Source organism: Chaetura pelagica, unplaced genomic scaffold (assembly GCF_000747805.2).
Source record: "Chaetura pelagica isolate M959 unplaced genomic scaffold, ChaPel_1.0 scaffold90, whole genome shotgun sequence".
Taxonomy (NCBI): domain Eukaryota; kingdom Metazoa; phylum Chordata; class Aves; order Apodiformes; family Apodidae; genus Chaetura; species Chaetura pelagica.
The window spans coordinates 17,713,152-17,726,014 of NW_009953496.1; the positions used below are offsets into that span (position 1 = coordinate 17,713,152).

Below are 12,863 nucleotides of genomic sequence, written 5' to 3' on the forward strand. Positions count from 1 at the left end.
ATTTATCATAACAAGTGTATTTGAGACAATGACGTGTTTTTAATACATTATTTATAAAATAATTTTCCATTATAATGTATTTAGGAATACTGCTTATTTTTGCATTTTCTTGAAGTAGCCTGCAAATAGACTCATAAAGCTTATGTAAATTAATAAATTGCATCCTTTATTTTATGAACTTTTTATTCAAAGTTATAAACTAAAACACTTTAAAAGGCTGAAGGTTCTGTTTTGTTAGTGTTTTCCTGAAAATTCGTAGTATCACATCTGTCTGCATAATTTCTTAACGGATTATTACTGTTATATATTAAGTATGTAATTTTATCCATTAAGAAAGATAACAAGAAGACTAATCTTTAAATTTTTCACAAGATATCCTGTACCATCCTAATACTGAACAGGGATTAGAATATAAACTATGAGCGCACTGACCTGAAGGAAACGCTTAATAAATACTTCTAGATTTATTGTACTGTAGATAGCACTGAAGAATTTCCAAGGACATTGCCAGAGTTTCTTTGCAAAGCTCTGAGCGCCACCTTACCTGAACTTCCATGTAATTCCATTTGAAATTCCTTGTTTCTGTAACTAGTTAGGCCAAAAATACTAAAAAATATCATAAAAGTTCTTTTTAGCAGCATCCATTTTATTAAACCGGTCCAAAAATCAGATAGAGATATGGTGTCCTGATGAGGAGGAAGAGGGCTTTTTGGTAGAATTTTGGGGTAAATCTGTATTTTATACCAATTTTTGCTCTGGAGTGTTGACTTAGGTCTTTATCCCTATACCACTTTCCATACTTGTGTATGAGTGTCTAGGATTGCCCTCTGGTGGCTTAATGCACAGAGCTATGGGAACTTTCAGAAAGAAAAGGTCAAAGCCATGTTGTGATTCTGGAAGCACTGTTAGTGTTTGGCTTCATTAAATCAGTATTTGGCAATATTTCCGTAGTCTAGAACTTGGGATACCACCATTTGCTGATTACTTGGGTTAACTGTGCCATAGAGGTTGCCAGAAATGGTGTCTGTCTTTTTATGGCATGAGTTTTATTCTCCCAAAATAAAATAAATTAAGGGCATACATTTCAAGTGATATCTCAAAATTCTGTGCAGTGTGTATCTACAGCTGTTTTAAAAGCTTAACTTTTTTTGGATCCTTTAAGGACTGCCTTTTTCATATGGTTTTATAGACCTACAGGCGTTTATACTGTGGTTGAAACAATGTGTATACGTTAGAGTGGATTTTTTGTGGATTAGTGTGGATTAGTGGAGAGATTTGGACTTGGCCTTTTCAGTGCCATTATGTTTTACATGTTTCTGTTCTGTAATGTTGGGAGAAATAAAATACATTTTTATTCTGCAGTGTTTGCTTAGAATACTTTGAATTTTGTCAGAAAATGAAAAATATATGCCAGAGCTAAGCAGTAATCCTATGTATGCTACATTTCCAGTTCAGCTTGTAATAAAGCTCTTCAAATTGATGGCCTTCTCATCCAGCTGCTGCTCCCAGTGACTATTGCTCTGAGAACAGAAGCTTACTCCTCCCACAGTAATTCTCCTGTGGCTTTCTTGAGGATGAAGAGAAACTGGAGATGACTATAAGGGAACAGTCAGTTCTTCAGGAGAAGTTTTGTCCCTTTCCACTTTTCCCATTGCCTCAAAGTTAAAAAAAAAAAAAAAAAAAAGACACCTTCAACTTCTTGTGCTCTTGACTTTCAGTCTTCCCATTCTGTTCAGTGGAAGCAAGAAAAGGACAGAAATGTTTGGATGTATTTCTTTTCCTCAAGATGTAGCACCAGCAGCACTGGTCGTGTTATTCTGTCATGATTTGGTTCAGTCTTGCAGGAGTACGGTAGACACTCCCATTCCTTATGCCATGATGAGGAGTTTCTCTAAAACTTCTCTGACTCAATGCCTTCTCTGCCTCTTTTTCTCTTCCTTTGAATTTGTAAAAAAAGGAGATGCAGTGATAAATGAAACGGTATTTTTTAATTCAGATTACAATTCAGTAGTCTTCTGGATGGAAAAAAAAAATTGAAATACATAACTGAAAAAATGGATAGACTATATATTATGTGATTATTTTGTGACTTCTGTATAGGAGAATATGAAATCAGTAGTTTACTAGGGGCTTTTTGAGCCTTTCCTGCAGCCTTTCTTCTTGTGGGTTTCTTTTTACGTAATATTCACCAGGATACCATCACTAGTGGAATTCAACTCAAATAAACAATTCCTTTCCTACAGTTTCCTATTTCTCTTTCCTCAGTTGCATTTATCTATTTCCTGACTGTCCTACATTTTTCTTCAGTAACTGATGTGTTTCTCTTTTTTTGTCTGCTCTACCTAAGCTTCTTTTTAACTTTGTCACTGGTCTGAATTGGTCTGTCAGCAATTCCTTTGCATTATAATGTGAAGAGTCGTTACAGATTCAGACTTTTTTCAGATGATTTTTCAAAAACTAATAGCTAAATTTTTCAAGGTTGCAGCAAACCAGGTGCCAGATCTTAATGTTTTATTTGATATGAGGTGAGGCATGTGGCAGAGGCTCCATGCTCTGCAGAAATTTTTATTTCTCTGGCAATAATGAAGAATCATCTTGCTGCAGAAGGATTTTGAAAGCAATTTGGCAGGAACTGTTTATCACCTGGTATTCCTCTCAGTGTTTTTAAGGAATTGCAGGATTGAGAAAATAGAACCACTAATGAATTGATCTTTTGTTTTGTGAAGTCTTCTCCCAGATATGCATGCTTAGGAGGAATTGTTCTTGAGACCTGACTGCAGCCTGTTATTTCTCATCAGTGTCTTAAAAATCATCAAAAATTTCCCAGTACTTCGAAGTATAAGTCAGATTTAGTTATTGAATGGGCATGTTCAGCATGGCATCATACCTGTGAACATTCTGTGCTAAGGGACTCCAGGCTCTAGTAATGAATTAGATTTTGCCTTCAATGGACATTGGATCAGATTCAAAGTCAAAATTGAAGTGAACTTGAAAACTACTTAGCCTTTGTACAACAACTATTATCTCTTAGTAAGAAGGGAGGCCTAGGATAATAAATAACATCAGTAATGATGAACCATATGAGAAACGTAACTTTTTTTCTCCTCTAAAGCTGCTAAGCTAAGTGTTAGGTAGGCATCTGTTTTCTTCTTAGTGCATATTCTTGACAGCAAGGATGAGATGAGTAACTGAGCACTGATAAAAACAGACTCTACAAATGAAAAGTGCCAAAGTGAAGTGTTTGAGACCAGTATATTCAGTGTATTTATCTATCACACTAGAGTGTTTTTACTGATGAAAATAAATGTGTAATGTTGAATTAAACTTCCAGGTTTTAAATCATGCTTATGTGGCTTTCTCTGGCAAGATCGTGGTGCAGTCTTATATATATATATAAAAAAAGAAGTTAAAGCTTGTTTCTTGTTCATCATTTGAATGTCATTTAACTGGACTGCAGCCACTGGATGTTTTAAACATCCCTGAGAGTCCTGCTGCCTGGGCTTGGTGAAGGGACAAGATTCTGTGTCTAACTTTGATCACCTCCTAAATATCCGGTCCTTGATTAAATTATTCTTCCGTATAAATCCACAAACAGTCTCTGACAAAAACACTTCAGGTTCAGACAGACTTTTTGTTTTATTTGCTTTGGCCAATCTTACATTTATTGACTGGCTGGTATCCTTCATGATGTGTTGTTTATGTTTTGCCCATGATTTTCCTCTCAGGATTCATAAGGGGATTCTTGCTTTATCCACTTCTGCAGTGAACAGTGGCATGCTACTGTTAGCACTCCTAGCAGGGGAGTCCTGTAGCCTGACCTCCAGTAGGAAGGTGAAGCCCAGTATTTCGTACCAAATGGGGCTTGCAGTTCAGTAGGTATTTATGTGTACTGCTTCTAATCCCAAAGGGAACGTGTCATTATTTATTATCCTGAAATATTGTCTGTATTTTGATCACTTATTCAAAGTATGCATCCCTGGCACCTAATTAGAGGGTTTGAAGTAGGTGAAGAATGTCAGATGAGCTGTGGAGGAAAAGGAAGTGTTATGTGAGAAAGGTGAGCATGGTGTTTGGCACTTGCCTTTGTAATGCCCTGTTGCTGTCTGTTAGTGGATGACCAACTGAGACAGGTAAAGAGCTGGCAGGATTAAGGAAGCAGGACAGAAAAACTGCAGGAGGAATAATACTGAAGAAAAGAAGGAAAAGAAAAAGGAGAACAAAGGAAGCAGTGACGACATTTTTTATTTTTTAAAGCAGCAATTTAATGTAATTTGTAGTTATGCCTACTTGAAGTTATATTTCAGCTAATGAATGCCTAAGGCAAAGCTTTTTATATATATAGGATGGCAATTTGCAAGCCGTTAGCTTTGCTTGTGCCTCCAGCACTCCAGATTCCTAGGTGATATTCTGTCCAATACCGATCAGGCCTTATCTCAGTAAGACTTGATGTGTTCAACTGGCATATCTTTAGGCCAGCATTACTTGTTACGGTTATCTGAAAGTGTAAAAGCTGCCTCTCAAGTTGCCTTTTTCAAATTATGATGATATAAATATAATTTCATATAGTGAAATATAAGTCTGACATAAAAATATGATTAAATGGTATACAGAACTGTGTAAAACACTCGAATCATTGAAGCAAGTTAAAATTCCATTACATATTCACTACATTTTATTTTATAGTAAATAAGAGTTTACTATTGTGATAATCCTGAGAGTGGAGTAAATTCCAGTATTTTCTTTCTTACTTTTTACTACATTACTTTTTCACACTATGTAACTTTTAAGTAAAAGCTCTCTATTTAATTAATTTCAGCTCGAGCACTAGATGGAGAAAGAATAATTTTATTCACTGAGATTGTTTTGTTCAAAAACAGCAACAAAAAACTGCAATGGGAAAGCAGGAAAATTGCCTTTTTTATTCTATGTTCCTGGTTAAAAAGCGTAGAAAACTGAAAAGACACTGCTAGATTATCAAAGGTGATTAGCAGTTATTGATGCAAAGTGACATCAAATGTTAACCTCCTGTTCAATAATCCGAATTTAAGCCATAAAAATTTACCTAATAAATAAAATTTTAAGAACCTAGTGGCTTGATTCAAAACATAACTAGCCAGCTCAGGAGCTTTTTAAGTGTAACTTGCTTCTTTGATTTTTTTTTCTTTTGATAAAAGTTTTAACATGGCAGCAGTAAATATATAGTGATTTAGAAAGCATGTGTTATTTCAAAATTTGCTTTCACTTAATGAAGAATTTATTGTAAATTTTTTTTGTTTTTTGTTTGCATAGAGAAAGTTCATTGCACTGTAGTAGACACTGTACCATTACAACTCCTACAGCCTCTGTCTATTAGAACTTCATATGTTTTAGGTAAATGTTTAAGTACTCCCATAGAGCAAAAAAGTTTATGTAACTTTAGCTATTAAAATATTGCAGGCTTACTCATACTGTGTAGACTGGAGTTCTAAATACCTCTGTAAGTTTACACATTCATTTTATCCCTCTGCTTTGCTGAATATAAACTGTACACAGTCTGGTGCATGTTACTTCATGAACAGAGCACAAATCTGCATGATTTTCACCTTGACCTTGTAGCAATCCCGTGAAGCAAGCTGTTCCTCTCTATTCACAAACCTTATATTCCACTGTTTCTTTATATACAGCTTATATGATAATCATATAGATTCTGTTTTCTTACTGCCACTGCTAAGCTACAGATTTCACTCCCACTGGGATACTTGTAAATTACCACAAATTCTTGTTGCTAGAACAAATATTGCAAGGCTAGAAAGTACACTAAATATTGTGACCATTTACAGCTATATTCCAAGCTATTTTTATGTCTTGCAAAGCATTTTGTATCTCACATCCACATGAGGCAGATGCTATAGCTTGGTGTGCATTTAATTTAGATTTTTTTCTATAAATAAGCACCTTTTTCTAACAATTTCTGATAAATACTTTTTGATATTTTTTTTCTATATCCATGTAAGAACTTTTTGAAAATTACTAGTTGTACAGTCCAGAAGGTTTTGTAACACTTCTTTTGAATTATTTCATTTCTAGGAGATTAAAAAAACAAACTGCAATAGAGAAAAAGGAAAAAAAAGACACTGGCTCAGCTGAATCAATGTAATCCACAGTCTGGGAGAAAAAGTAACCACGTTGTTAAGATCCATCATGGAAAATTTGCCCAGTGCAATTACGGAGTTTGCATGAGTAAAACATAAAACTTCTGAATAGAATTTGAAATATGAAATTAACCACCATATAGAGGTTGTGCTACCTGTGCATACTGGGATAGCATCTCTGAATTTAGAAAAGTGACTGATCCCGTGGTACGAAGCTGGTTGAGAAATGGTGGTAAAACTGCGAGGGATTCTGGGCCCAGGTGGTATCGTTCAATAGATCATCTCAGGGTGGGGTATTGGTGTTTGTAGATATAACAGCCTTCTTCAATTAAAAGAAAGGTGATCCTATTGTTTCTGATTGGCTGATATGCTTGGAAACATTCCAAATGCTATACACAAAAAATAATTTTTTTCAGTACAAAACCTTTTTCTCCTGTTGAGGACTTATTATGCCAGAACCTCATTTCTGGGAGCGGTGTCTATGGGTTTTCATTTTCTGTGACCTAGGAAGTCTCATCAGTTTTGAAGACAAAGCCACAACTTGCCATTTTGGATCCCTACACAACAGGTTTAATCATTTTAGTTTCCTGCAGAATTTAATAATAAGCAATAATATGTTTCTTATCTTTCTGTATCTCTGACTTTTAAACCCCTAGATGCCAAATGTGGCATGTAGTATATACCAACTGAAGCATTTCAATTGTCTTTTTCAGAACATGAGAGTGCGGACTGTAAAAGGACAAGATTACTATTCTAAAACAGGAGCAAAATTCCATGGAAAAATGGAACAAAAATTTCTTCTTGTTGATTGTAAGAAAGTCATATATGGTTCTTACAGGTAAGGCCAGTCACTTAGGTGTCTGTAGAAAACCTGTCATTTCAGTATCTCTGGTATTGCAATTTTTTTGTGTCTCAAAATTCTTCCGGGACGCTTGGTGGGCAAATGTTATTTTTGTTCTTGTAACTGAACAAATTGTAATACTTATTGCTAGTTAACCTAATACAGAGCCAAATGTTGAGGTCCATGGTTAGTTTTTCACAAATAGGAAATAAAGGATATAGCTTCTGCTACAGCTGAAGACTTGATAAAAGTCTTGTCTTATATTGTCTTGTTCAACATTCACTCCAGAAACACTGCTAAAAATATTTCCTAAGTGCTCTTGGATAGTTCCTCCTCATAGTAATATTTTAAAGCTAACATTATAGACCTATTCTATGGCACTCTGTAGTATATCGTGGTCAAATTCAAAATTATCCAAGTTAAGAAGACATAGTCTGAGCTTTGCAGGGTTGAAAAAAAACCCATTAAGTTAAAGTAGGCATAGTGCTCTTTTGCAGATTATTAAATATTTTCTCTCTTTTCATGCTATGCTTCTCTCCTTTGCCTAAGTTGATTTCTGCCAGCATAGTAACTGGGTGCCAGATCCACAGCTACCGACCTGCTTACATTTCCACCACTGTAAGCTTTCAAAAATCTGACTTTTTATTTCCTCTGAGACTTGGGCAGCCCCAAATTCAAACTGATGTATATAAATGGTAGTGAGGTAAGTGACAAGTTCTTAAATGAATCTGTGTAAAAGAGTGCAAGGAGGGTCTACCTGTTTTGACATTTACACACATTGTTAGTCTGTGAGAATGTGCTAGTTTTTTTCTCATTTAAATTTGAAAAATAACACTGCTTTAAACCTAACATCAGAGGGTCTGGAATCATCAATTTATGTAGAAGGTATGCTTGCTTTGTAAAATAATCTGGTTGCTTATTACAGAAAAGATGTGTCTTTCTGATTCTTGCTCCCTGAACTATTTCAAATTTAGTTTTTTTTCAAATATTACAGAATATATGGTTCCTAATTGCAAAAATCAATAGAATAAACTTATCTATCATTATTTGATTTAATCTTAAGCATGCTATTATTTCTCAAAAAATACAAAACTAGCAAAAAAAAATCCAACCAGCAAGCTCTTTACATTAATGCAGTAAACCTATTTTATAACATCCAGAAGACAAATAAAACAAAACAAGTCCATTGATTTAAGTTTTCACATTTTTTTTACATGAAAATAGTATTTCAAAACAGTTTTTTTTCTTTGTTCTGATTTATAAACTGTATACTTTTGACACCACGATATTAGGCTTGTTGAAACACCCTTAATGGGCATGTTAATGGTTTTTATCTCATTTTGTAGTTGTAAAGTAGCTGTGGCTCCTTAGCTTTTAGCATGTGTTCAGCCTTCATAAGTACAATAGAAAAGAGGTAAATTTCCTTCATCAGAATATCATCATTGTAATTAAACGAAATATTCATATCCAATCTAGTGTGCACAGTAGCACATGCAAACTTTTTAAAAATTCTGAGGTGCATCTTTTTGAAAATGTGTTTAGAGTGAAATACCTTCAGAATTGTTGAAGAAGTTCTGCATATTATTTAAAATGTCTTGGTCTTTTTTTACCACAAATTAACATTCTGTGACTCGAGTAAAGGTAGTGGGTCTAGTCAATCCTGGCTTAGTCTCTGTAGTGATGTTTTTGCACTATTAGATATTTATACTCCACTGTTTCACATTTGTGAATACATTTTTGCAATATCCACTTTTTATAAGGGCAATTAAGTAATTACAGACTTATTCATGCGCCCACTGAAAGCAGTGGAAAGTCTCCAGCTGATTTTGCCTGGTAGTGGGTTAGACCTTCCAATGAATTGTGCCCACAATTTATTTATTTAGAAAGTACTCATCCAAAACCCAGGTTTGTATGAAAGCTTTCTTATCAAGAGAATCCGGTGTAATACTTCCATTCAGAACTGCTTCTAATGGTCTTTTGTTCTTCTTTCAGCTTTATGTGGTCATTTGAAAAAACCAACCTCAGTATGGTTCAAGTTATCACAGGACAGCTGGTTGAATCGTTTGACGAAGAGTTCAGGACGCTGTACGCCCGTTCCTGTGTTCCTAGTTCATTTGCCCCAGAATTAGTGCGGGCAAACAGTCGCAGGACACTCTGGGATAATGACACATACCAACACTCGGTGTCTTCCTTGGCTTCAGTTTCTAGCCAAAGAAACCTTTTTGGTAGGCAAGACAAACTTCACAAGATAGATCCTGTTTGTTGGAAAACCCGTGGAAGATACGCAGTAAATGAAATAGATAAATATGGCTTGAGAAACGCAGCCTATAATAAGCAACCATTTCATCCAGGTTTTAATATGCAAAATCCAATTCAACAGTATCAACCTAGTGAAAAAAATGAGCACTGGAAGAGACATAGTTATGCTGGGGAGAAGCCAGAAAGGACATCCTACCTATTGCTCAACAGAGCTGTTAATAGAGCCAACAATCCATCAAATACTTGGAAAATGCCATCCGATAGCCTTAGTATTGTTTCTTCATTACGTGGAGGATATGCACATAACTGCAATGCAGCCAAGCAAAGTTTTGCTGATCAGTTTTCACGACCAAAGGTGAATCTTGCAGAGAGAAATTCAATTGTTCGGAGGTCTTTTAACGGGACAGATAATCATATTCGCCATCTGCAGCAGAGGATGCCGACCCTCGAACACACAACAAAATCCTTCCTGCGCAACTGGCGAATCAAGTCATACTTGAACGATCAGTGTGATTATCCAGCAGAGTCTAATGGGTCAGCCTTGGGTGACAGATACGACAGCTATGACACACCTGAAAATATTAAAGCTCATCCACTATATTCTCATTCTCGCTTACGATCATCATTGGTGTTTCAGCCAACTTTACCTGAGCAGCAGGAAGTAAGCAGCTGTGCAAGTTCCTCAAATTCAACGATAATTGGGTCAGAAGGAAGTGCAACACCTAAAGGGACATCTAATCATGCTCCAAGTGTGGAAAATGGAACAGATAATATTTCAGAAGAACTTAGCACAAACGTTCCACTTAAATCAGATACACCTAAAAACCACAGAATTCATACTGCGGACAACACAAAACCAAGTGTAAATTCAAATGCAGCAGGCGACTCATCTCTCTACTGGTACACAACACTGTGTGCGGACAAAGATACAGAAAATTTGAAGAACCTTCAAAATGAAAACATGCTAAAAAGGAGAAGTTTTCCCATGTTTAATTCAAAGTCCGTATTAAACCCTGTTGCTAACAAACATGCGTCCAGTTACATTTACAGCACATTGACTAGGCATAGACTTAAGCAGCCAGTTAGTCCAAAACTTCCGGAAGAGACACTGAAGAGCTCCAAAAGTTTGCACAGTGTGACCAACCACTTAGAACAGGAGGAGAAGGAACTCAAAGGAGAGCTAAAGAGCCCAACTGCCAGCAAGGCAATCTCTATGGCTGCTCTCACTGAAGCTAGCAAAGAAGAGTCTAATAAGGATTGCACAACAAAGAAAGAAAGTAAGAATTCCCCAAGTTTTCTGAAGAAGGGATCCCAGAAACTGCGTTCACTTCTTAATCTCACACCAGACAAGAAGGAAAACTTGTCAAAAAGCAAAGGTCCTTCCTTTTACAGAATGTGTAGTAGTTCTGACACATTGGTTTCTGAAGAAGAGAATCAAAAACCAAGGATTTCTGAGAATAAGACAGATTCTTCCCCCAGGAGAAAGAGAACTACATCATCAAATTCTCAAGGTAGCTTAAATAGAAGTAAAGAAGATGTCACAGGGAGCCCAACAAAGTCTCCAAAGTCCCCAAAGTCCCCAAAACCTCAAAAATCTCCATCTGATGAAAGCACTAGAAAGTGTCCTCTCTTGTGCCCCCTTGAAAGTAAGTTCATTGAAACTGCAGGAGACGCATCTACTCCCAGATTTAATACAGAACAGATTCAGTATCAAGACATAAAAGAAACTACCACAAATGTTACTCCTGAAAGTGCCCCTGTTGCTGCACTTCAAAGAGCAAGTTCAATGACGCCACAGATGTCAAGCTCGAAACGCCAAGAGGAGCTAAGACCTCGTTTGAGTGAAAGGCGTGTCTATAGCCGCTTTGAGCCCTTCTGCAAGATAGAAAATGCTGGCCAGCCTGCAGGACATGCACCCAACAGCAGCTCACATCTCTCAGATATTAAAAGCAAGACCTTAGTGAATAATTATGGCAGGAGTAATCACATGGTCAGTTACAACTCAACTGCTTACCATCCATTGCAGCCTAATGAAAATAAACTGAGAGGATTTATGCAAAAGTTTGGGAACTTCCTACACAAAAGCAAGTAAAACTTTTGTTGATTATCCTGATATACAGTCATAATCTGGACATAATCTTAACTGGACAAGACTGATTTGCAACTTTTGTAGAGCTTACTTGGGTTTCTTCTTGGGTTTAGGACACTGGAATTAATGTACATATTTTTACATAATTATTCTAGAATTGTTATACTTAAATCTTTGCAGAAATTCTGTGTCCCTAATACGTCTCAAGGGAGTTGTTTATAGTGTTTATATTGTAAGATTAATTTCATGTTTTCCTCATGAAGAAAGTATGTATTAACATATTTTAACACTAAGTGTGGGGAAAAGAAGATGGAGGATGTTTTTAAACTTCAAATAATACTGTTTCCAAAAAGTTGCCCTTTAAAATAGTATAGCATGAGGAATAGCGGCTTGAATTTTTTGAGCATTTATGTACACTTTTAAATGGCACAAATGTTAATGCATTGCATATTACCTATCTTTAATTTTTGAAAACCTCTCTTAGGCTTCATCTTGTTAGTAATTTACCCCATAGCATCTATTGAACTGTTTGGGCAGCAGATGGGTCTATCTTACTTTATTGAATTTTCCATATAATACGATACTTTTTGAAAGTATTTGGCACACAGATCTTAAAATGACCTTAATCTGACCTTTCACAGACATGTTTACATGGTTAAACTACTGTGAATGTAGGATGAATGTTAAAAAAAAAATTATAAAAAAGGTGTCTTGAACATAACTTACAGCTCAAATTTCAATGTGCTAATTACATTTGTATAACATGCCAGTATTCTGTAATGTATTCTAAAAATAGCTTTTTGTTACATTTTTCTATTTGGTGTTCAAAACCAAAAAAATTGTCCATGGACTTCCATTTCTCAGGTAAGTTTTTAAGTTTCACATGCAACAGTCTGTTTTAAATGTTGCCAGATATATTTAATAACCTAACTTTTTTAATAAGGTTGCAAGTGCTTAGACTAGGTGTATGAGGAAGATTGCAGTCTCAACTCTGCAATGCTGCCTTATGTCCGGATGAATGAACAAGGCCAGAAGCAAGTAGACATCTGAAAATGAGATTTGTAAAAGTCACCACATCAAACAATAAGGCATCTGTCCTAAGCCAAAGAAAATATCAGTGAAGGGTGATAGTAGCAAGTATTTAACTTAAATGAAGGTATTTAGACACCAAACTGCAGACAAAGGGACACATTTTTGTTCATCTGAGCCTCTCAGTCATAAAAAATTTCCTAATAGTAAGTGCCTATGCCCAGTCAGTGCTTAAAAAAAACACAGGCACGTTGTTTGGGCAGCAGCCTGGCATCCACTTGTCATCTGCACTGTGGAGCCAGAACATCCAGCTGGTTCACACCCTTCTGGATGTTTAGTTTGTCTCTTAGGAGAATGCTTTGACCATTTAACTGCAAAATGCTCAGCAACAGCTTTATTCCAAATTCAGAAATAGGGGAAAATTCATTGCTGAAAGTTTGTAATCCTTATACAGGGTCTTCATGTTTCAGGAGCATGTTCTGGGAGATCCAACCACTTCACTCTTAGATCTGAA

General features: G+C 36.0%; 1 protein-coding gene across 1 annotated transcript in view; it reads left to right on the forward strand.

Moving 5' to 3' along the window:
- Positions 1 to 11,323, forward strand: part of FAM83B (family with sequence similarity 83, member B) — a 40,019-nt gene extending 28,696 nt beyond the window's left edge. The window contains exons 3-4 of the mRNA XM_009999195.1: positions 6,845 to 6,969; positions 8,965 to 11,323. Coding sequence (XP_009997497.1) covers positions 6,845 to 6,969; positions 8,965 to 11,323 — 2,484 coding nt within the window. The remainder of the gene's footprint in view (positions 1 to 6,844; positions 6,970 to 8,964) is intronic.
- Positions 11,324 to 12,863: the final 1,540 nt, after the last annotated feature.